Source organism: Oncorhynchus clarkii, chromosome 13 (assembly GCF_045791955.1).
Source record: "Oncorhynchus clarkii lewisi isolate Uvic-CL-2024 chromosome 13, UVic_Ocla_1.0, whole genome shotgun sequence".
NCBI classification, from domain to species: Eukaryota; Metazoa; Chordata; class Actinopteri; order Salmoniformes; family Salmonidae; genus Oncorhynchus; species Oncorhynchus clarkii.
Genome location: NC_092159.1, coordinates 22,158,150 through 22,181,258, shown reverse-complemented (window position 1 = coordinate 22,181,258; position 23,109 = coordinate 22,158,150). Strand labels below are relative to the sequence as shown.

General features: G+C 41.7%; 2 protein-coding genes across 2 annotated transcripts; one reads left to right on the top strand and one right to left on the bottom strand.

The window, feature by feature from the left end:
* Nucleotides 1-10,835: 10,835 nt before the first annotated feature.
* Nucleotides 10,836-16,962, top strand: LOC139423519 (keratin 98). The gene is made up of 7 exons (XM_071175122.1): nt 10,836-11,224; nt 11,702-11,784; nt 12,342-12,498; nt 15,032-15,193; nt 15,502-15,627; nt 16,386-16,617; nt 16,886-16,962. Exons 1-7 carry the CDS (start codon nt 10,871-10,873, stop codon nt 16,960-16,962), a joined length of 1,191 nt encoding a protein of 396 aa, XP_071031223.1. The 5' UTR covers nt 10,836-10,870.
* Nucleotides 16,963-17,921: 959 nt separating this feature from the next.
* Nucleotides 17,922-22,232, bottom strand: LOC139424609 (keratin, type I cytoskeletal 13-like). The gene is made up of 7 exons (XM_071176616.1): nt 21,575-22,232; nt 20,960-21,042; nt 20,486-20,642; nt 20,109-20,270; nt 19,311-19,436; nt 18,764-18,984; nt 17,922-18,559 (listed from the first exon to the last, which is right to left on the bottom strand). The coding sequence occupies exons 1-7, from the start codon at nt 22,160-22,162 to the stop codon at nt 18,382-18,384; spliced, it is 1,515 nt and encodes a 504-aa protein (XP_071032717.1). The 5' UTR covers nt 22,163-22,232; the 3' UTR covers nt 17,922-18,381.
* Nucleotides 22,233-23,109: the final 877 nt, after the last annotated feature.

The window sequence follows — 23,109 nt, the reverse complement described above, 5'->3', positions numbered from 1 at the left end:
GGCAAATATTTGAAAACTTTTTTTGGCACACTTTAAATGTACCACAAATTTGCAGGAAGTTTGCCACATCAAATAATTTTTTGGAAGGGTACACACTATTTTTCTGGAAATAAAACTGTTTACTGTTCTGTATATCACTTCTACCCATCTATCTCTAGTATGTACTGTATCTCTCTATGTAATGCCCTCATATGATTGATTATATGAGATGCTTTGGGAATATGGGCCCTGGTTACTATTTATTTACAACATTGCTGCCATGGCGATTGCACCTGATCACATAGTACCAGATGGTGAATATCTCATCATAGGGTGTGAGTGTTTTCTTTACTCATTCTTGAACGTCTCTTTGTCTATTGTTGAAATCTGGATCGTCTGGATTCCTATCATGAGTACAGACGGATACAGTGTCACAGTGTTGTTGTCATCAACAACAATAACCAATGACACAGTGAGAGCTGATGGCCGGTACACCGTTCCCATGCCTGTCACAAGCCTGTAATTGCCTGTTCCTTAATCTCTGAGTGACAGGTGAAGTTGTGAAATATGTTTGGGCTGCAGCATTGAAACCCAATGGTGCGTCTATTGTCACATACATAAACGTTCACGTAGCTTGTGTTTGGACTGTAACATAAAACGTAAAAACAACTGAGAAGCATAAAAAAAGTAAAGATAACAAAGTAGTTTGTTTTTGTCTTTAACGCAGCTGTTTATCACTTGTGAATATGGTAAATAACAAAGGTTGAAGAGTACAATGGTGTGAGTATGGCAATCATATGTGTTGGGAACTAGCAGAAATACAGTATACAGTATACTTTATGTGAGACTCATTGCACTGTATAATTGAAATATTTGAATTACTCCTCTTTGAGGTTCTTGTCGTTAATGGCTATGAATGCTAAGCATGAATTCAATGTGCATTCATTAATAATATTGTGTCTTTTATAAACTTAATTTTAAGTCACATACCGTAATCTTTAGATACCCAACATCCGCCATTGTATTGTGCGTTCTGTGAGTAAAACCCTGCAATGTAAACAAGGTTATTGTACGCTGATTTCACTGGTATATAGGCCTGCACTACATCATTGTAGTTTTGGATGTACAGTGCCTTGCAAAAGTATTCACCCCCCTTGGCGTTTTTCCTATTTTGTTGCATTACAACCTGTAATTTCAATGGATTTTTATTTGGATTTCATGTAATGAACATACACAAAATAGTCCAAATTGGTGAAGTGAAATGAAAAAAAATAACAGGTTTAAAGAAATTCGAAAAAATAAAAAACAGAAAAGAGGTGTGTGCATATGTATTCACCCCCTTTGCTATGAAGCACCTAAATCAAATCTGGTGCAACCAATTACCTTCAGAAGTCATATAATTAGTTAAATAATGTCCAGCTGTTTGCAATATAAGTGTCACATGATCTGTCACATGATCTCAGTACATATACACCTGTTCTGAAAGGCCCCAGAGTCTGCAACACCACTAAGCAAGAGGCACCGCCAAGCAAACGGCACTATGAAGACCAAGGAGATCTCCAAACAGGTCAGGGACAAAGTTGTGGAGAAGTACAGATCAGGGTTGGGTTATAAAAAAATAGCAGAAACTTTGAACATCCCACGGAGCACCATTAAAATCCATTTTTCAAAAATAGAAAGAATATGGCACCACAACAAACCTGCCAAGAGAGGGCTGCCCACCAAAACTCACGACCAGGCAAGGAGGGCATTAATCAGAGAGACAACAAAAAGACCAAAGATAACCCTGAAGGAGCTGCAAAGCTCCACAGCGGAGATTGGAGTATCTGTCCATAGGACCACTTTAAGCTGTACACTCCACAGAGCTGGGCTTAACCGAAGAGTGGATAGAAAAAAGCCATTGCTTAAAGGAAAAATAAGCAAACAAGTTTGGTATTCACCAAAAGGCATGTGGGAGACTCCCCAAACGTATGGAAGAAGGTACTTTGGTCAGATGAGATTAAAATCAAGCTTTTTGGCAATCAAGGAAAACGCTATGTCTGGTGCAAACCCAACACCTCTCATCACCCCGAGAACACCATGTTTTCATCGGCAGGGACCGGGAAACTGCTCAGAATTGAAGGAATGATGGATGGTGGTAAATACAGGGAAATTCTTGAGGGAAACCTGTTTCAGTCTTCCAGAGATTTGAGACTGGGACGGAGGTTCACCTTCCAGCAGGTCTATGACCCTAAGCATACTGCTAAAGCAACTCTCGAGTGGTTTAAGGGGAAACATTTAAATGTCTTGGAATGGCCTAGTCAAAGCCCAGACCTCAATCCAATTGAGAATAAGTGATATGACATAAGAATTGTTGTACACCAGCAAACCCATCCAACTTGAAGGAGCTGGAGCAGTTTTTCTTGAAGAATGGGCAAAAATCCCAGTGGCTAGATGTGACAAGCTTATAGAGACATACCCCAAGAGACTTGCAGCTGTAATTGCAGCAAAACTAACTAAGAATAGTTAGTTTTTTGTTTTTTTGTCTTATTTCTTGTTTGTTTCACGAAAATAATATTTTGTATCTTCAAAGTGATAGGTATGTTGTGTAAATCAAATTATACAAACCTCCCAGAAAATCTATTTTAATTCCAGGTTGTAAGACAACAAAATAGGAAAAATGCCAAGGAGGGTGAATACTTTCGCAAGCCACTTTAAAAATGCATCCAACATGATGTTGAAAAGGCTGGTCCTCATTTTTTATCAAACTTAAGTTTGGAGATATTTGAACGTCAGTTATACATTATGATAAAATATTTTTGCATGATTATGAGCAAGCTTACAAAATATAGCGCTGGGTGAAACAGCCAATGTTTTTTACTGCAGAACATATGTTAATCTGTGAAATTGGTATAATAATATGGGTGTACATACAATTGAAGTTGGAAGTTTACGTACACTTAGGTTGGAGTCATTAAAACTCGTTTTTCAACCACTACACAATTTTCTTCTTAACAAATTGTAGTTTTGGCAAGTTGGTTAGGACATCTACTTTGTGGATGATACAAGTAATTTTCCAACAATTGTTTACAGACAGATTATTTCACTTATAATTCACTGCATCACAATTCCAGTAGGTCAGAAGTTTACATACACTAAGTTGACTGTGCCTTTAAACAGCTTGGAAAATTCCAGAAAATGATGTCATGGCTTTAGAAGCTTCTGATAGGCTAAATGACATCATTTGAGTCAATTGGAGATGTACATGTAGATGTATTTCAAGGCCTACCTTCAAACTCAGTGCCTCTTTGCTTGACATCATAGGAAAATCAAAAGAAATCAGCCAAGACCTCAGAAAATAATTGTAGACATCCACAAGTCTGGTTCATCCTTGGAAGCAATTTCCAATGGACTGAAGGTACCACGTTCATCTGTACAAACAATAGTACGCAAGTATAAACACCATGGGACCACATAGCCGTAACACCACTCAGGAAGGAGACGCGTTCTGTCTCCTAAAGATGAACGTACTTTGGTGTGAAAAGTGCAAATCAATCCCAGAACAACAGCAAAGGACCCTGTGAAGATTTTGGAGGAAACGGGTACAAAAGTATCTATATCCACAGTTAGACAAGTCCTATATCGACATAACCTGAAAGGCCGCTCAGCAAGGAAGAAGCTACTGCTCCAAAAACGCCATAAAAAAAACAGTCTACGGTTTGCAGCTGCACATGGGGACAAAGATTGTACTTTTTGGAGAAATGTCCTCTGGTCTGATGAAACAAAAATATAACTGTTTGGCCATAATGACCATCGTTATGTTTGGAGGAAAAAGGGGGACGCTTGCAAGCTGAAGAACACCATGCTACCATGAAGCACGGGGGTGGCAGCATCATGTTGTGGGGGTGCTTTGCTGCAGGAGGGACTGGTGCACTTCACAAAATAGATGGCTTCATGAGGCAGGAAAATTATGTGGATATATTGAAGCAACATCTCAAGACATCAGTCAGGAAGTTAAAGCTGGGTCGCAAATGGGTCTTCCAAATGAACAATGACCCCAAGCATACTTCAAAAGTTGTGGCAAAATGGCTTAAGGACAACAAAGTCAAGGTATTGGATTGGCCATCACAAAGCCCTGACCTCAATCGTATAGAACATTTGTGGGCAGAACTGATAAAGTGTGTGAGCAAGGAGGCCTACAAACCTGACTCAGTTACACCAGCTCTGTCAGGAGGAATGGGCCAAAATTCACCCAACTTATTGTGGGAAGCTTGTGGAAGGCTACCTGAGAAGTTTGACCCAAGTTAAATCATTTAAAGGCAATGCTACCAAATACTAAATTAGTGAATGTAAACTTCTGACCCACTGGTAATGTGATGAAAGAAATAAAAGCTGAAGTAAATCATTCTCTCTACTATTATTCTGACATTTCACGTTCTTAAAATAAAGTGGTGATCCTAACTGACCTCAGACAGGGAATATTTACTAGGATTAAATGTCAGGAATTGTGAAAAACTGAGTTGAAATGTATTTGGCTAAGGTGTATGTAAACTTCCGACATCAACTGTATGTCTAAAATGTTATCCCAGGGCTACAGACAGTACAGACAATACAATACCACAAAGCATAAAGTTGTTTAATAAAAATTGAACCTGTTCTTTTCATTGCACTGTATCAACAGAGACAGAGTGCCTGAGTTGTCTAGCCCTCCATCCTTCATCACCTTTCCACACCCGTCAATAAATCTCTATGGCCACACCCTACTGCAAGTCAACCTGATTGGTGGACATACTACCTGTGGTCATAGTGCACACTCTAGTGGTAGCAGAGAGAGACATCAAAACCACTGAACCTTCCAGATGATATCACAACTGTCGCATTATCATTGACAGAAGTAAAGTCTATAATCCAAGGCATATCCTTTTTTTATTTTGCCAAGTGGGACATGATCGTTGATCATGATTGTTTTGGTACCTGGATCAACAATACAATACCAACAAGGTATAAACCAGGTAGTTTGGCTACTGGATGCTGATTGTCTGAAAGCTGTGGTATATGAGACAATATACTATGGGTATGAGGCAAAGCTACTTGTTTGCTGGTCTAATTGCGTTGGGAACCTGTTTATAATAGCAATAAGTCACCTCAGGAGTTTGTGGCATACAGTGGCGACCCGTCATTCAGAGCCCCACTTGTTTTGAGCCCCACCTGTTTCGCAAAATAATATATATATACACATACAGTACCAATCATTCAAGGGTTTTTCTTCATTTTGACTATTTTCTACATTGTGGAATAATAGTGAAGACATCAAAACTATGGAATAACACGTATGGAATCATGTAGTAACCAAAAAAGTGTGAAACAAATCAAAATGTATTTTATATTTGATATTCTTCAAAGTAGCCACCTTTTGCCTTGATGACAGCTTTGCACACTCTTGGCATTCTCTCAATCAGCTTCAGGAGGTAGTCACCTGGAATGCATTTCAATTAACAGGTGTGCCTTGTTAAAAGTTAATTTGTGGAATTTCTTTCCTTCTTAATGTGTTTGAGCCACTCAGTTGTGTTGTGACAAGGTAGGGTTGGTATACAGAAGATAGCCCTATTTGGTAAAAGACCAAGTCCATATTTTGGCAAGAACAGCTCAAATAAGCAAAGTGAATTGACAGTCCAGCATTACTTTAGGACATAAAAGCCAGTCAATGCGGAACATTTCAAGAGCTTTGAAAGTTTCTTCAAGTGCAGTCGCAAAAACCATCAAGCGCTATGATGAAACTGGCTCTCATGAGGACCGCCACAGGAAAGGAAATGCATTGTTCGCTGCTGCATAAATTATGTATTATGCCAGGGAGATATGTATACCGTTGTTAAGAAAGTAATACTAATGTATGTTTTATTTTACCTTTATTCAAATAGGCAAGTTGGTTAGGAACTGCCCATGTTCTGACTTCTGTCGCTGTACATTTCAAAAGTGCTGAACAAATAGTTATATTGATGACGTCTGTCTTAGCTCGTTCATTAACATCTTAATGAAAATTACAGGTGGCCTCTGATCCACTCGTCTTGCCATAGTTTGTACATATTGTCAGTAGAAACCACATTTGTATAAGCAAGTCGCTGCCAGGTAAGGCTCCGCTGTTAGCCAGGTGTAGCAGTGGTAAGGATTCACTCCATAGTGCTGAAAATAATGTGTTGCTGTTGGGACAGCATTATGCAGGTTTTGGGCATCATTATAGTGCAATTAATGTATTGTTTAGTGTTGTGTTCTGTTGTGTAGTGGCCTTGCTGGCATGCATCTAAAACATTTGTTTTTAGTTGAAATCGCCACTGGTGGTATATGACCAGCATACTGTACCACGGCTAAGGGCTGTATCCAGACACTCCAGTTTGCGTCACGCTTAAGAACAGCCCTTAGCCGAGGCATATTGGCCATATACCAAAACCCCTCTGGCCTTATTGCTTAAGTATAGTTCAACCTGTTTAGAAATGGGATGTTGTAATAGCAAATAAGGAAATAAGTTTTACATCTAGATTGAAGTGGTGGTTGAATATAAGGCTAATTTGGCTTCCTGATAATTACATGACACAATCACATCATTACATCATTATATCATTACAAACAGCACCAACTATTTGGTTGTTTGTGATTCATAAAAAATAGCACCACCTGCAAGATAGGTTTTTTTCTAGTTTAAAAACCTCTACAGGATTGGGTGATCCCCCCCAACTGGACGGTTGAGCTAACGTAGGCTAATGCGATTAGCATGAGGTTGCAAGTAACAAGAACATTTCTCAGGACATAGACATATCTGATATTGGCAGAAAGCTTAAATTCTTGTTAATTAATCTAACTGCACTGTCCAATTTACAGTAGCTATTACAGTGAAAGAATGCCATGCTATTGCTTGAGGAGAGTGCACAGTTTTGAATATGAAAAGTTATTAATAATTAGGCACATTTGGGCAGTCTTGACACAAAAGTTTGAACAGAAATGCAATGGTTCCATCGATCAGTCTAAAACATTTCACATACACTGCTGCCATCTAGTGGCCAAAATCTAAATGGCGCCTGGGCTGGAATAATACACCATGGACTTTCTCTTGCATTTCAAAGATGATGGTACATATAAAATACAAAAAAACGCATGTTTGTGTTATCTTTTACCAGATCTAATGTGTTATATTCTCCTACATTAATTTCACATTTCCACAAACTTCAAAGTGTTTCCTTTCAAATGGTATCAAGAATAGGCATATCCTTGCTTCAGGTCCTGAGCTACAGGGAGTTAGATTTGATATGTCATTTTAGGCGAAAATGGAAAAAAAGGTGCGGATCCTTAAGAGGTTTTTACACAGAACATATTACAAACATATTTCTTGCTTTGCAAGCACAACAGTGGTCAAATATGTTTTTGTGAATGTGACAACATTTGTGACTCCACAGATTACATTTGTGACTGCATGGATTACATTTGTGACTTGCATTACATGTGTGAGTTGCTCCACATATTTGTGAGTTGAGTTTTATGGATCAGATTAAGACATCCTACATTTGCATAAAATGATATAAATGAATATATCACAATTACTTTTAGAAATGGATCTGTTTGTTATCCTATCTTATTTTCCTTCTTTCCTATCTTAATTTCCTGTTCCTTTTCCCCTTTCCTCCCCTCCTTTGCTTTCCTTGCTCTCTTTCCACCCATACTTTCCTAGCTCTTTCCTTTCCTCCTGTCCTACAGTAGCTTCCTTTCCTCCTTTCCTAGCTTCCTTTCTTCCTTTCCTTGCTCCCTATCTCCATGTGTATGCTTGCTTATAATCATAATCATAATCATATTTTTTTATAATAAGGTCAAATTGATGAGAAAAGATTTCCAGCAGGTAAAGTCAACTTGTAGAGTTGTTGAGGTTTTAAAAGGCTTCTAAAGTTTGTAATTTCCACTCTAAAATGACTTGATTTGCCCTAACGGAAAATGTATCAACCCCCCAAAAATCCCAATGAATTATAATCCACATAATAATAACACAAATCACAATGTGATTTAACTTACAGCCCTTATTACATACAGCCCAAACTACATTCCCTTATCTGGTCAAGCTGGAAACAGGTGCACAAAGATTTCCTGTGTGACGGATTGAACAGATCAGAGCTACTGGCAATAGATCAAAGGGACTTGTAACACAATGATGCTTTGATGTAGAACACATTAATAAAATCATATCAACTTTTTGCCTGCAAGCTGCCTTTTCGTTGGCAGGTAAATGCACCAAACGGCTTTGGGAATCACTAAGCTAACCCTTAGCTTTAACTTTCACATCACATTCTCGGTAACATTTATCAACTTCATAATCACAGTCTTTTGTGATTCACTCAATGGACTAACTCTGTGTTAGATATGGGGGGGGGGGGTATTAAATCTGGTGGGGGGGTCTGGGGGTCCTCCCCCGATTTTAAAGAAATGTTTAAATGCATTTCACTTATACCTTTCTGCTAACCATCCATGACTTGCATCTAGAGCGCAATTATTCACATACCGGTAGTCCATTGACATTCTGTATTTTTTATGTTTTTAATGTATGAATGCCAGTAGAAGCAGTAGAGAAATCCAGGGCAACACTTACATTCTCACAAATTCTTTTCATCTATACTAATAGCTTCTTCCAATCACTTAGTGGAACACGTCTGGTTTAGTAAAGAGAAAAGAGAGCTTGCAGAACTACATTCTCTAGTAGTCCAACCATCAACTGCCTTTAAATGTGTATTGTTTCTGTCTCCATCCTTCTTCTTCTCTGCAACGCTGACGACAGAGTAGAGTAGATCTATACATGTAGATATATACATGTGCTCTATTTCTACGGTTTGAGGTTGACATGATGAGATGCACCCGGAGTAGATGGTTAAAAATGTGGCGTGTGTCACTAATTACTTTATTGGTTTAAAAAACATTGAATCCACATAGTGACAGAGCTTGACATATTTAAAAAGAAGAATAATGGGCAAATGTTGCACAATCCAGGTGTGGAAAGCTCTTAGAGACTTACCCAGAAAGACTCGCAGCTGTAATCGCTGCCAAAGGTGATTCTGACATGTATTGACTCAGGAGGTTATTTTATAAAATCTTCCACTTTGTCTTTACATAGTATTTTGTGTAGATCGTTGACGTAAAAAAATGGCAATTCAATCCATTGTAAAGCTACTTTGCAACACAGTAAAATGTGGAAAAAGTCAAGGGGTGTGAAAGTAACCTATTGCAGACTAAGTCTAGTGACAGTTTCAATATCAATAACAGAGCAAAACAATAGCAAACCCTGCATCAGAAACAGGATAAACTCCAAATGTGTGCATGTTACTAACTGCATTTTAAGGAACATGCACCTTACATTATGTACAATAACTGAATGTTTGTTCTCTATATTGCAGTACCCCTGGCCTCCATGCTTCTCCCTCTCGTTTCATTACAATATTGACTCAAACCTATGTTGATCACAACCCTTTTGGGTTGTTTAAAGGACAGAATGTCTCAGAGTGAAAACCCATCCAACTGGGTGTTTAAACATCCCTTTGAAATCTTATCTTTCTGAGAGGTTGGCAGCAATGCTGGTGAACACCCTCCACCCACACGGTCTACTGAAACGTAATCCTCCAGACAGTCATACGAACAATGATATGCTTTGTTTAAAATATACATTTTTAAAAAAGGAACATGAAATAGATGCAAAATAGGGACCTGTGAAGTGATGCAGCCAAAATGTCAACATTTGAATTCATTGTCAATGCAATTTATTTTTATTTTTTTTATGTGTCTTGTGTCTTATTTCAATGTGCATAATTTACAGTCGATTTAAAGTTGAAACTTAATCTAGTGTACAACTGGAGTGTTCCCTACATGTACATCCTTTCACACAGACATCCTTTGTTACCATGAACAGAGAACACATCCAATTGTTATTATACTATACAATTGTTTTTAATCTACTAAAACAATTTTGGAATTGTAAATCTGTGATTGCAACTTCAATCACAGGAGGCTGGTGTCCCCTTAATTGGGGAGGACAGACTCATGGTATTGGCTGGAGTAGAATCAGTGAAATGGTATCAAATACATCCAACACATGGTTTTCATGTGTTTGATACCATTCCATCCACTCCATTCCAGCCCTTATTATGAGCCGTCCTCCCCTCACCAACCTCCACTGACTTCAATACGTCCCCTTGACCATCGCAATGCACACGCGCAATATGTTATCAGTACAACAGTGTCTTTTTGTCTATGAAATAATTGATGACAATATACTTTGAAACACCTCTGTTTCTCCTGCTACACGATGGAGGTTAATACCACAGCATGATCTTTTCTCACTACTTTAGATTTTCTGGTAAGAATGTCAAACAACACCACCCACAATATCAAGCTTTAGCTTTTACCATTAGCCTAAGTCATTTTACTGGCCAACTTTACTTATTGATAAGTGGGTTAGTGGGCATGAGTAAAAGTGTCACCTGTTAGACGGCACTTAGTACTTACCCCCCCAACCCCTCCCTTAACTCCATTGTGAAAAACAGAGGGACTCCAGGTGAATGAGCATAACAAGAGCTTTTCCAGGAATGCTTGTTAAGGAACAAGAAAAAGATGAAGTGCGAGTTCCACCAGAAAATAGGGCTGACCCACACCACCCTGAAGAAAGTGGAATGGAAGGAGGTGGGAGAGAGTGAGCAGGTTGTTCACATTCTTGGGATGTCCACTGTCATCAACAAACTCCTGGCCAAGCCCCTTTTTCTTCCTCCTCAGGTGTATAACCTTGCCACCCGAGTGACGCTTGTCACTGCAGATCCTTTGTCCAAGTCTGATCCAGCCAGCATCTGCTAACGTACCTGTGCCAGCCAGAATCCTCCATCCACCATCCACCACTATGTCGTTCACCTCCAGATCCTACACCTCTTCCAGGGCCCTCAGCGTGTATGGGGGTGCCGGTGGCCACGGTTCCCGCATCTCCACCTCCCAAGCTGGGGGATTCTGCAGCACATCTTCCTCCAGGGGTGGCTTGGACCTGGCTGACGGCCTGGACCTCCACGTGTCAGCCAACGAGAAGTCTACCATGCAGAACCTGAACGACCGCCTGGCCTCCTACCTGAGGAAGGTGAGATGTCTGGAGAAGGAGAACGCCGAGCAGGAGAAGAAAATCAAGGATTGGTATGCGTCACGCACGGTTATCTGCCACGACCACAGCGCCTACTTTGCCACCATCGCTGGCCTGAAGGACAAGGTGAGAGGGGTAGGGGGAAGGGTGTGTGTGTTAGAATTAGGGTTGTTTGACACCTGACAATGTTAACTTATTCCCAGAAGCACTAACTCCATCCTCACTGTTGATTTATTTGCTGGCTCCTCTGTGTACAGGCAGGTTGTTGCATCTGTTCCTATCTATGGGGGTGAGGAGGGAAATGTGTGTGAGATGGGATGGGGGTGTTTCAGCCAAAAGGAATTCTGGCAGAGAACATTTTTTGTTCTGTTCCTTGAAGGCCAATGCAGGTTACGTACTAAAAGAATGTCATTAACTACAACTTCACGCGTTTATGGGTCCTGGTCAAAAGTATTGCACTTTATAGGGAATAGGCTGCCAATTGGGGTTACAACCCAAGTCTCCTTTCTGGCATTCCTGCTGCAGGTCACAGTCACTTGAGAATGTGTGTATAATGATGTGAGTGAAAATTAACACCGTGCCATTGTGATTTCTGTTACACAGATCCATTTGGCATCCAGGTCCAATGCCAAGACTTTGCTGGACATTGACAATGCCAAGCTTGCTGCTGAGGACTTCGAGATGAAGTAAGGGGCTACTAACTACTATGAATCACGACACACTATTCATATAAAACATGTGTCTGTCACTCAAGGCTCTATACAACACACTCTGAGTAGAAGTTACCCTTTTAGATACAGAACCAGAATCAGCCTAGCCAAGCTAAATCCTATCCATAACTACTAGTGAGGAAAAGGCTAAACTGATCACTGGCCGTGTCCGAATACCCATACTAGCGTATTACATACTTAAACTGCTTACTCGTTTTGGCGTTTGATCTAGTAGAATTCATGTGTCTTTTCCGACTCACGTGTTTGACAACAGATTCATTGATACGCTGTGCCAAAATGAACAAATGGTGGGAGTCAATGCATTCGTGCAGTAGACGATGCATTTCGATTACTATTTTCAAATTTCACACACTGTAAAACGTTCTTCTTCGCACACTATTTAGTACGCTAGTGTGGGTATTCAGACAGGGCCCGTGTCTAGCCATCCCTACTCCATAGACGAAGCAAAAGACTACAATCTGAACACATATTGGTAGCCTGTGTGACCTTAGCATGACCTTTGACCTGCTCAGGTATGAGAACGAGCAGTCCATGAGGATGGCAGTGGAGGCAGACATCAGTGGTCTGAGGAGGGTCCTGGATGACATGAACCTGGGCCGCTCTGACCTGGAGATGCGTTACGAGGGCCTGAAGGACGAGCTCGTCGTGCTCCAGAGGAGCCACCAGGAGGTAACCGATTGTTCCGGGGCCAACAGTTAGTCACAGGACAACCACACTGTATGGCACAGGGGAGCTGCTTTTCACTGTACACCCATTCAAAACCACACAGCGTTAGCAACACAAATCTAACAAAATGCCATACCTTCTTATCTTTGATGTCCACCAACGCCCACACGTTTCCACCTGCCTCCTCACAGCCACACCTACAGTATAACAGATATGTTTGTGCTGGTGAATCTGAATAGGAATGACATGCATATGTTTACTTGTTAGTGCTGGCCTAATAGTGCAAACAGTACTAGAAAAATATATTGATTATTTGCTTAGTGTTCAGTGACGATATACATGGACCTTACATGTACAGTGCCTTGCGAAAGTATTCGGCCCCCTTGAACTTTGCGACCTTTTGCCACATTTCAGGCTTCAAACATAAAGATATAAAACTGTATTTTTTTGTGAAGAATCAACAACAAGTGGGACACAATCATGAAGTGGAACAACATTTATTGGATATTTCAAACTTTTTTAACAATTCAAAAACTGAAAAATTGGGCGTGCAAAATTATTCAGCCCCCTTAAGTTAATACTTTGTAGCGCCACCTTTTGCTGCGATTACAGCTGTAAGTCGCTTGGGGTATGTCTCTATCAGTTTTGCACATCGAGAGACTGAAATTATTTCCCATTCCTCCTTGCAAAACAGCTCGAGCTCAGTGAGGTTGGATGGAGAGCATTTGTGAACAGCAGTTTTCAGTTCTTTCCACAGATTCTCGATTGGATTCAGGTCTGGACTTTGACTTGGCCATTCTAACACCTGGATATGTTTATTTTTGAACCATTCCATTGTAGATTTTGCTTTATGTTTTGGATCATTGTCTTGTTGGAAGACAAATCTCCGTCCCAGTCTCAGGTCTTTTGCAGACTCCATCAGGTTATCTTCCAGAATGGTCCTGTATTTGGCTCCATCCATCTTCCCATCAATTTTAACCATCTTCCCTGTCCCTGCTGAAGAAAAGCAGGCCCAAACCATGATGCTGCCACCACCGTGTTTGACAGTGGGGATGGTGTGTTCAGGGTGATGAGCTGTGTTGCTTTTAGGCCAAACATAACGTTTTGCATTGTTGCCAAAAAGTTCAATTTTGGTTTCATCTGACCAGAGCACCTTCTTCCACATGTTTGGTGTGTCTCCCAGGTGGCTTGTGGCAAACTTTAAACGACACTTTTCATGGATATCTTTAAGAAATGGCTTTCTTCTTGCCACTCTTCCATAAAGGCCAGATTTGTGCAATATACGACTGATTGTTGTCCTATGGACAGAGTCTCCCACCTCAGCTGTAGATCTCTGCAGTTCATCCAGAGTGATCATGGGCCTCTTGGCTGCATCTCTGATCAGTATTCTCCTTGTATGAGCTGAAAGTTTAGAGGGACGGCCAGGTCTTGGTAGATTTGCAGTGGTCTGATACTCCTTCCATTTCAATATTATCGCTTGCACAGTGCTCCTTGGGATGTTTAAAGCTTGGGAAATCTTTTTGTATACAAATCTGGCTTTAAACTTCTTCACAACAGTATCTCGGACCTGCCTGGTGTGTTCCTTGTTCTTCATGATGCTCTCTGCGCTTTTAACGGACCTCTGAGACTATCACAGTGCAGGTGCATTTATACGGAGACTTGATTACACACAGGTGGATTGTATTTATCATCATTAGTCATTTAGGTCAACATTGGATCATTCAGAGATCCTCACTGAACTTCTGGAGAGAGTTTGCTGCACTGAAAGTAAAGGGGCTGAATAATTTTGCACGCCCAATTTTTCAGTTTTTGATTTGTTAAAAAAGTTTGAAATATCCAATAAATGTCGTTCCACTTCATGATTGTGTCCCACTTGTTGTTGATTCTTCACAAAAAAATACAGTTTTATATCTTTATGTTTGAAGCCTGAAATGTGGCAAAAGGTCGCAAAGTTCAAGGGGGCCGAATACTTTCGCAAGGCACTGTATTTCATTCCACTTACAGCAGCAGAAAACTCACTTCAGTAGGCATCCACGACAGTTGCTAGGCGGAAGGATATCATTGGCCACTAAGGAGTACTTAGCCCTGTTTTGTATGGGGTGTTATTGGAGCAGTTAATGTTTAATACACAAATATGACATCTAACTAACCTCTGCTGATATCACACCAGGATTTCCCTTACACAGATGGATGGGTGTTTCTTTTTAAAACACAGTTCCTCTCCCCCTCCTCACACTTCCTAGTATTCTTTATTTCTTCCATTAACTCACTATTATCCTTTGTGGGACTCTTACATCCATAAACACACACATTACAGTTCATGTATGGTGCATAATGGGTCATATATTGACCAGTAAGAGACATTAGATTAGTTGACAATAACTTAATCCCTCAGGTTTAAAATCCTCTGGTTGAAAAACATGTAATCACAAGTGTGATTTATCTAAAACGTTGAGACCTGTTTAATCGCAGTCAAGCTACTGTTGGTTGTTATGGTTACTAACTGAGGTTACGCCCTCTGACCTTTGACCTATAGGAGATTGCCATGGTAAAGTCCCACGTGGGCAGCCAGGTGAATGTATCGGTGGATGCTGCCCCATCCCAGGACCTGAACGCAGCCATGACCGAGATTAGGAAGCACTACGAGTCTGTGGCCGTCAAGAACCGCAAAGAGCTGGAAGCCTGGTACCAGGGCAAGGTGAGCTGAATGACCAAGATACTTACTATATGTTGTCATTTATCCAAAATAGTTACTCTCGAAAGGTTTTTTCCCCCTCATAAGAATAATGCAGTTCAGTTTCAGACAATGTCAGCTGCCCTAAAAAAAACTTATATTAAAATTAAAAGTGTTACATTTGAAGTGTTAATTAAAAAAGCATGAAGAACGGATGTTATCGTGTATAGGATGAAGTCAATGATCTACTGAAGCATGGAAATCAATTTAGAGACTGAATGAGTAGGCTCTGAGGTAAACTGTGTTGACTAATGTTTTTTTTTTTACCTGAGCTGGCCACAGTGGAGATTGAAGTCGTGACAAACAATGAGCAGCTGGTTAGCTGCCTCACAGAGTCCAAGGAGTCCAAGAACACCCTCCAGAGGCTTCAGATTGAACTGCAGTCCCATCTGAGCATGGTACAAGACCACACACACACACACACACACACACACACACACACACACACACGCACACATTAACACACACACACATTAACACACACACACACATTAACACACACACACACACACATTAACACACACACACACACACACACACACACACACACACACACACACACACACAAAAAAGCCATAATAGAATTGGAAGTGAAAACTCAGGCATGGATTTTAGCCAGGTATCTGCATATCGTTATTCTGACACCCATAAATACCTTACTGACATTTTGAACTTGGCAACATGCCCACCTCATGTCTGGCCCTGACCAAACATTTTTCTGGGTGTGTAGTCTATTGGAGCACCAGATTCACAACCTCTCACACACTTTTGTGCAACCGAGTTATACAATAATAGAATATTATCCATATGTGTAGTGCAAATCACATTTTATTTGTCACATACACATGGCTAGCAGATGTTAATGCGAGTGTAGCGAAATGCTTGTGCAATGGAGAGGGCACCCACCCTATCGCCCTTGAACAGAAGCAAAACTTGTGCAACAGTGTCACATACTGTGGCAGTATATCATTGGACAAGGCACCAGTATACCCACTAGTTCACTCCAGGGGGAAGTTTTCCCTAGGTAAATATCTAGGATCAGCTACCCCTCATCTAATCCTAAACTTTACCATTAGTGGGTAGAAATTCAAAACTGACCCAAGATCAGCGTCTAGGTGCTACTTCACCCTTCACCCACTCCCTCCTCCCCCGATAGAAATCCTCCTTGGAGGGCACCCTGGCAGACACCCAGAAGCGCTACTCTGCTCAGCTGGCAGGGCTCCAGAGCATGGTGACTAGCCTGGAGCTCCAGCTCTCCCAACTCCACGCCAACATCACCCACAACAAGCAGGAGTACGACATGTTGCTGGACCTCAAGACCCGGCTGGAGCTGGAGATTGCAGAGTACAGGAGGCTGCTGGACGGAGAGGACGACAGCTCCACCCAAGGTGAGCCATTGCATACAGCTGGCAATAGGCCTTTGTAGACTTCTTCCCAAACGCATCATCATGAGACTGATGATACTTGGTCTTGCTTGATTTTAAGCTGAAAGCAATATGCTGTATCTTCAACAGTTGAAAGTTGACAATTATTTTGAACTGTATCAAAAGTGGACTAATGAAGATGTTAAGAAACAAAAATTATTCTAAAATGATGCTTTCTAAAATGATGAGTATTGCAAAGAGATTTACTCCTTGTCCATTTTTGACTCCACAGTGGTTACCAAGACGATCATCGTGACCCAGACCACTGTGGATGGAAAGGTGATGGAAACCACTGAGTCTTTTAACTAAGTTATTAACAGAACCATCAATAAAGATTATGTGGTTGAATGAGAATGGACTGTGTGGTTTCACTTGTTTCAGAGATATTCATGCTTTATCATAGACTGACTACATGAATATGTGTGTATGGATGTATAGCAGGTACATTTTGTGTTCTCATTTCAAATGAATTGTTTTCAATTTGACATCTTTCAACCAAAACATGGTGTACAGCTCTACAGTTGACCTCAGAAACAGTCTCCATACGTACACGTAACTCTGGATCTAATACTTGAAAAACTGAGAGTTTGAATTAATAGAGACATACTTATGTAATTCTGCTGACAACTAGTGTGACGACCCTCCCGTTATGTCTGGAAAATTCTTTCTCTTTGCTCTTGTTTTCCTTGGTGGGATGTTGGGGGGCGGAGCCGGGAGGGTCGTCAGCGATGTGGGACGCACCTGGGATCAGTTGTGTCTCGGAGATGAATACACCTTTTCCCCCCGGTTCACTGAGGAAACTCTCACCACGTAGACACACTATTATTTTTGGTTCTGGCGTTTTGTGGTTTCTTTGTTTTGGCACGTCTAAACCCCCCTCATTATCACCATCGATGAATGCAACCGCTCACTTACACTACGGACCACACACACCATTGTTAATTGTATATAGTTTACTTTAGTTAATATATGTACTTTTGTTAGTCCTCATCTCCACGTTGTCACCCTCTTTGTTATGGGCTTCAAGCCCGTTTGTGACACTAGCAATCAGACTTCTTCTATCCGCAATTCAATAATGCAAAGAATTAAGCTCAACTCAGCAGAAGAGAATGTAATAAATTACACTATTCAAGATCATACTGACACATATACTTTCTCAATACCATAGAATTGGCCTCATGTGCAAAATATAACAACCTATGTGATAGTCAGATGTATGGGAGCACGCCAGATCAGATAAATCAAGTTGAAAGACACAGAAGACAGAATGATGGTGTCAGCAAGTCAGAGCATCTTTATTACATTCACAATGGGGTCTGTTATTGGTGTTCCATCCAGATGTAGTAGAATGTGTTGTTCTGGAGGTGTTAACCAAAGAAATAGAATAACCAGAAAATAAATCCCCATTCAAGTCAATGTTCCATGATGGGTGTCTGAGGGGCTTTAGCCATTCTAGAAAGAATAGGAGGATGATATGGACATCTTAAACGAGAGTTAACCAGAGCTGGCCTAAACAAATAATACAGATAAGGAAGACAGGGATTTCTCATCTTACGAATTTTTTGTATAAGTTGTAACTTTGTATTTTAGGTTGCATGAATAAAGTACTGGGGAACAACAATATTCAGAGTGCTGGCCTCTCATTTCCTATACCCATTCTAGTAATTATATGTCTATGGGGTTAACCCATTGCTTTCTGCAGTGCTTTCTGTGTGTGTATGTGGGACCTTAAGCGTGTTTGGTTTCACTTGAAGAGACAACCTTGCCGTCCACTATTTCCTCTGTGACGATCACCACCTTGCGTGTGGTGGAGGTGGTGGAGCTGGAGGAGCTGAGGCCAGAGCTAGAGGAGCTGATGTGGGAGCTGGAGGAGCTGTGACCGGATTTCGAGGAGCTGAGGCCGAGTCTGTGAAGGGATACCAATGGTTAGCATGGTTAGCATTAGAATGGTTAGCATTAGAATCTATGATCATAATAACTATCTATTAAAGGTCACATAGCAGTAGATTCATGTCAAAAGTAACCATGTCTCATAGTAAGGTCAACTTCAAATGAACATTGTTTTTATAGTCAAAAGTTGATGGAGACATCCAATCGCATCCTGCCGTACCCACTAGCCTCTCCGTCCAGCAGCCTCCTGTACTCAGCGATCTCCATCTCCAGGCGTGTCTTGATGTCCAGCAACATCTTGTACTCCTGGCCCTGGCGTTCCATGTCGCTGCGGAGAGACACTAGCTGCTCCTCCAGACTGGTCACTTGGTTCTGGAGGCGTCCCAGCTGCATGGAGTAACGGCCCTCCGTCTCCGCCAGTGTGTTCTCCAGGGAGCCTTTCTATTGGCCGGGAGGGATAGAGATGATGGGTCAAAAACAGTGGGAGTAGGTCTTGAATTTGGAATGTTTACAGTCATACTGAAAAGTTAGCTCTAGTAATTGAATGTGTAGGCAGGTAGAGGTTAGCTATAGTAATGGAGTGGTGCCTGGCTATAGCAACTTGAGGGACAGTGTTAGAGTCCAGGTGAAAGTGAGATAGTTGAGGGTTGGAAAAGAGAATGATGAAAGAGTCAACTGTTGATTTTTGAAGAAAGTTGTAGAAAGTTGTGGTAGTAATGTCCCCTAAACTGTTGTCTGTGGTTAGATGTTTGTAATAAACGGCTCACCATGCTGAGCTGTGACTGCAGTTCGATCTCCAGGCCCTGCAGTGTGCGACGGATCTCTGAGATCTCTGACTTGGAGGTCTGGAGAACCTCTGTACTGGACGCCACCTCCTTGTTCAACGTCTCCGTCTGTAAAAAATAATAAGTTGTTAATGGTTGAAAAGCACTCTATTGTCATACTTGAGTAAAAGTAAACACACCTTAATAGAAAATGACTCAAGTAAAAGTGAAAGTCACCCAGGAAAATACTATTTGAGTAAAAGTCTACAACTATTTGGTTTTAAATATATTTAAGTAAATGTAATTTACTGTAATGTATTAAGAGTTCAAGTTTTTTTAGCCAGGGGCATATTCCAACATCCAGATTTTTTTTTAAATATTTTTTTTTACAAATGAAGAATGTGTGTTTAGTGAGTCCGCCAGATCAGAGACAATAGCTTATTACCAGGGATGATCTCTTGATAAGTGAATGACTTGGACCAATTTCCTGTCCTGCTAAGCATTCAAAATGTAACAAGTACTTTTGGGTGTCAGATCAAATGTATGGAGTACATTATTTTCTTCAGGAATGTAGTGAAGTAAAAGTAAAAGTTGTCAAAAATATAAACAGTATAGCACAGATACCCCCAAAACTACTTAAGTAGTACTTTAAACTATTTTTACTTAAGAACATTACACCACTATAAGTCATCGATCATCACAGGAACAAACCAACTCATGATAGAATGTGACAACATTACCAACTAGAAGTAAAGGAACATCTACACCATGAACATAGTTTAGAGGTTCTAGAGGTTCTACCTTGGTCTGGAACCAGGACTCCAGATCGCGCTGGTTCTTGGCACTAACGGACTCGTACTGCTCACGGATCTCAGCCATGACTCTGGACAGGTCCTCCTGTGGTGCTGCGTCCACCTCCACGTTGATCTGTCCAGTCATCTGTGTCCTCATGGCCAGCAGCTCCTGTGGAGAAACACATAGGGGTGAGTGACTAACCTCTGCTGATGGTAACAACTTGACCTGCCCTCTGTCTTCATTATACATTTGAACACCATTGCTTGATACAGACGTGCTTGAAAGCCAGCAGTGGTGGTCTAGTGGAGACCCATAGCAGGTTGACATGGTCAATAGAATACATTAAGGGACTGTATGGATATGTTCGATCAGCCCACACCCACCTCCTCATGGTTCTTCTTGAGATAGATGAGCTCCTCCTTCAGCCCCTCGATCTGCATCTCCAGGTCAGATCTGGCCATGGTCATCTCGTCCAGCATCCTCTTCATCCCGGCGATGTCCGCCTCCACTGACTGACGCATGGCCAGCTCGTTCTCATACCTGAGAGATAGAGGAAGCTTAGGTCAAAGAACTGTCTGAATGTGTTCCTCTGTGAGAATAGGAAGGGGGGGGGGGGGGTTACAGAATCTAGTATTCCATTTAGTTTTGGGAAAATAACAGAAAGTAACACAAGGCTGAGAAGGTGTGGTTATGGTGGAGGTGAAGGGTAATATCATTTGATTTCCTTTTTTATAGATTCTACGTAAAATTAAATAAAATATAGTATGAGGGTTTTTACAGATTTGGGCTTATTCTATTTGGTTAATGGAACGCACCAGCAGTGTACTGTATCTGTGGATGGTGTTTGATATACTTACTTGGTTCTGAAGTCGTCTGCAGCGAGCTTTGCATTGTCAATGTTCAGATAGATGCTCCCATTCAAGCAAGTGGCAGCCTGGATCTGAGAGGTGGAGGATGGCAAAACATTTCAGGATGGGGAATGCATGGAATTTCACCCTAATGCAGTACGCACAAACTGTGATACCACACTGTAATCATTGAGTTCTGAGTTTCAGATGCACTGTAAATGATAACCTATAGAAGCATTACAGGGAACCTTTTGTCTTTGTGAACATTGTAAAACATGACACAAAGAAACAAATGGCACCTTTCGCAATCGCCTTGAGGCTCTTAACAGACAGGAAGGATTGGCTTCAATGATCTGCTATATTGTCGATGCTTCAGCTGCAAATATACATACTGTCTTTGCATCTATCTTTGGTGCAATATCTTGGTTGAATCAATTATAACAAATGCATTGAATTTGCATTTTCCAATAGTCATGAATAACTCTCAGTAACTGACATGTGTACACCATGTATATGTACTCTCTAACGAAGCATGACATTGTCACTCTGCAGACATTACCATGTTTTGACATGCTGTGATGTCATCATTGAGTGCTCTTGCTATCAAGGAGACATGTCACGTACCTTGTCCTGCAGGTCGGCGATAGTAGCGTGGAAGCGAGAGTAGTCGCGAGCGCTAGGGGACGTCTTGCTCTCCATGAACTGACTGATCTTCAGCTCCAGCTTGGCGTTGGCCGCCTCCAGAGAGCGCACCTTCTCCAAGTAGTTGGACAGGCGGTCGTTCAGGTTCTGCATTGTGGCCTTCTCGTTGACCGACACATGGAGGTCGGCTCCACCGCCACCACCACCACCCCCTCCCACGCCGAAACCATAACCGCCACCACCACCACCCCCTCCCATGCCGAAACCATAACCTCCACTGCCGCCGCCACCCCCTCCCATTCCGAAACCATAACCGCCACCACCACCTCCTCCGCCGGAACTAAACGAGGAGCTAGAGATGCGAACCCCAGAGCCTCCTGCACCTCCATACACACTGCCGGCCCTCATGGCAGTGACGCGGCCTCCTCCACCACCACCACCACCCATCGAGGAGAAGCGTGAGGAGCCCATACCCATTCCACCTCCACCTCCAGACCTCATGGACATGGTGCCACCTCCACCTCCACCACCGCTGCTGCTGTAGGACATGCTAGATCTGGAGAAGGACATGGCTGCTGAGAAGGAGTCTGCCTGCCTGGGATGAAGAGGAGAGAGAATGTGGTGCCTGGCCCAGCCACTGTTCCCTTTATATGCTGCACAGGGCTTAAGGAGGGATGGAGGGTGGGAGGAGGACATGTGTGGGGGAGGCAGAAGGGAGGAATACAGGGAAGTATTACCACATGTAGGGCAGGGCTCCTCCCCCCACTTTGACACGTTATGATGCAGAAGACCAGAAGAGGAAAGATGGATATGTGCTGTATGTGTGGATATGCACATTTTGAAAATATACTCTTGTTGTGTAACTCCACTCTCCCCCATCTCACTCTGTAGGTGGTGTCAGCCGACAGGGTGCTTGCAGGCACTCACACAAACATATAGAAGTGCACACTCCCATAAAGAGATGGAATTCCTCTCCTTTAAAAGCATCTGGCTTAAAGCATAGACAGGCCTGCTTCTATTAGCCCCAGGTAAGTCATTTAATCAGTCAACACACACAGTATAACTTTGACATGCTGTGACAGGTGACAGATGTTTTCTGAGCATATTTGAATCACTGACTGGCTATTTACCTGTACCTGTTAAGTTACCAAGACAACAAGTTGCAAAGAAACTTCCCAGTACAATATGATCTTTCTCTTGACACCGAGACAACATTCTCCCCGAACAGACCTGTCTTCTTCCTTAAACACAACAGTCGATTGTTCCTTGATAGATTTTCTGATTTTATGCATATACTCAGGTTCCATTTTTCCTAAGTTTCACTCAACTTTATGCGTGTCCCATCTACTGTAGGAGTCTGCAGGACCGACAAAAGTAGTTTTTCCTTCCTTTTCCTACTTTATAGAGTCATTAGTCGGATCATCGTACCCCAGAAAAACTCACCTCAGGTGGGATTAAAGTAGTGTTCTTTTCCGTTAACACCTTGGCAGGGAACTTGGCATCTGAATATTTCCATA

What these genes read in the sequence shown, in the direction of transcription:
- LOC139424609 (XM_071176616.1), bottom strand. Translation starts at nt 22,162, where the DNA reads ATGTCCTTCTCCAGATCTAGCATGTCCTACAGCAGCAGCGGTGGTGGA. An exon ending in AGTCCTGGTTCCAGACCAAG is followed by an intron (nt 19,437 to 20,108) that starts GTAGAACCTCTA and finishes TATTTTTTACAG; the next exon opens with ACGGAGACGTTGAACAAGGA. An exon ending in TGCAGTCACAGCTCAGCATG is followed by an intron (nt 18,985 to 19,310) that starts GTGAGCCGTTTA and finishes CCCGGCCAATAG; the next exon opens with AAAGGCTCCCTGGAGAACAC.
- LOC139423519 (XM_071175122.1), top strand. Translation starts at nt 10,871, where the DNA reads ATGTCGTTCACCTCCAGATCCTACACCTCTTCCAGGGCCCTCAGCGTG. An exon ending in GCTGAGGACTTCGAGATGAA is followed by an intron (nt 11,785 to 12,341) that starts GTAAGGGGCTAC and finishes TGACCTGCTCAG; the next exon opens with GTATGAGAACGAGCAGTCCA. An exon ending in GGACGACAGCTCCACCCAAG is followed by an intron (nt 16,618 to 16,885) that starts GTGAGCCATTGC and finishes TTGACTCCACAG; the next exon opens with TGGTTACCAAGACGATCATC.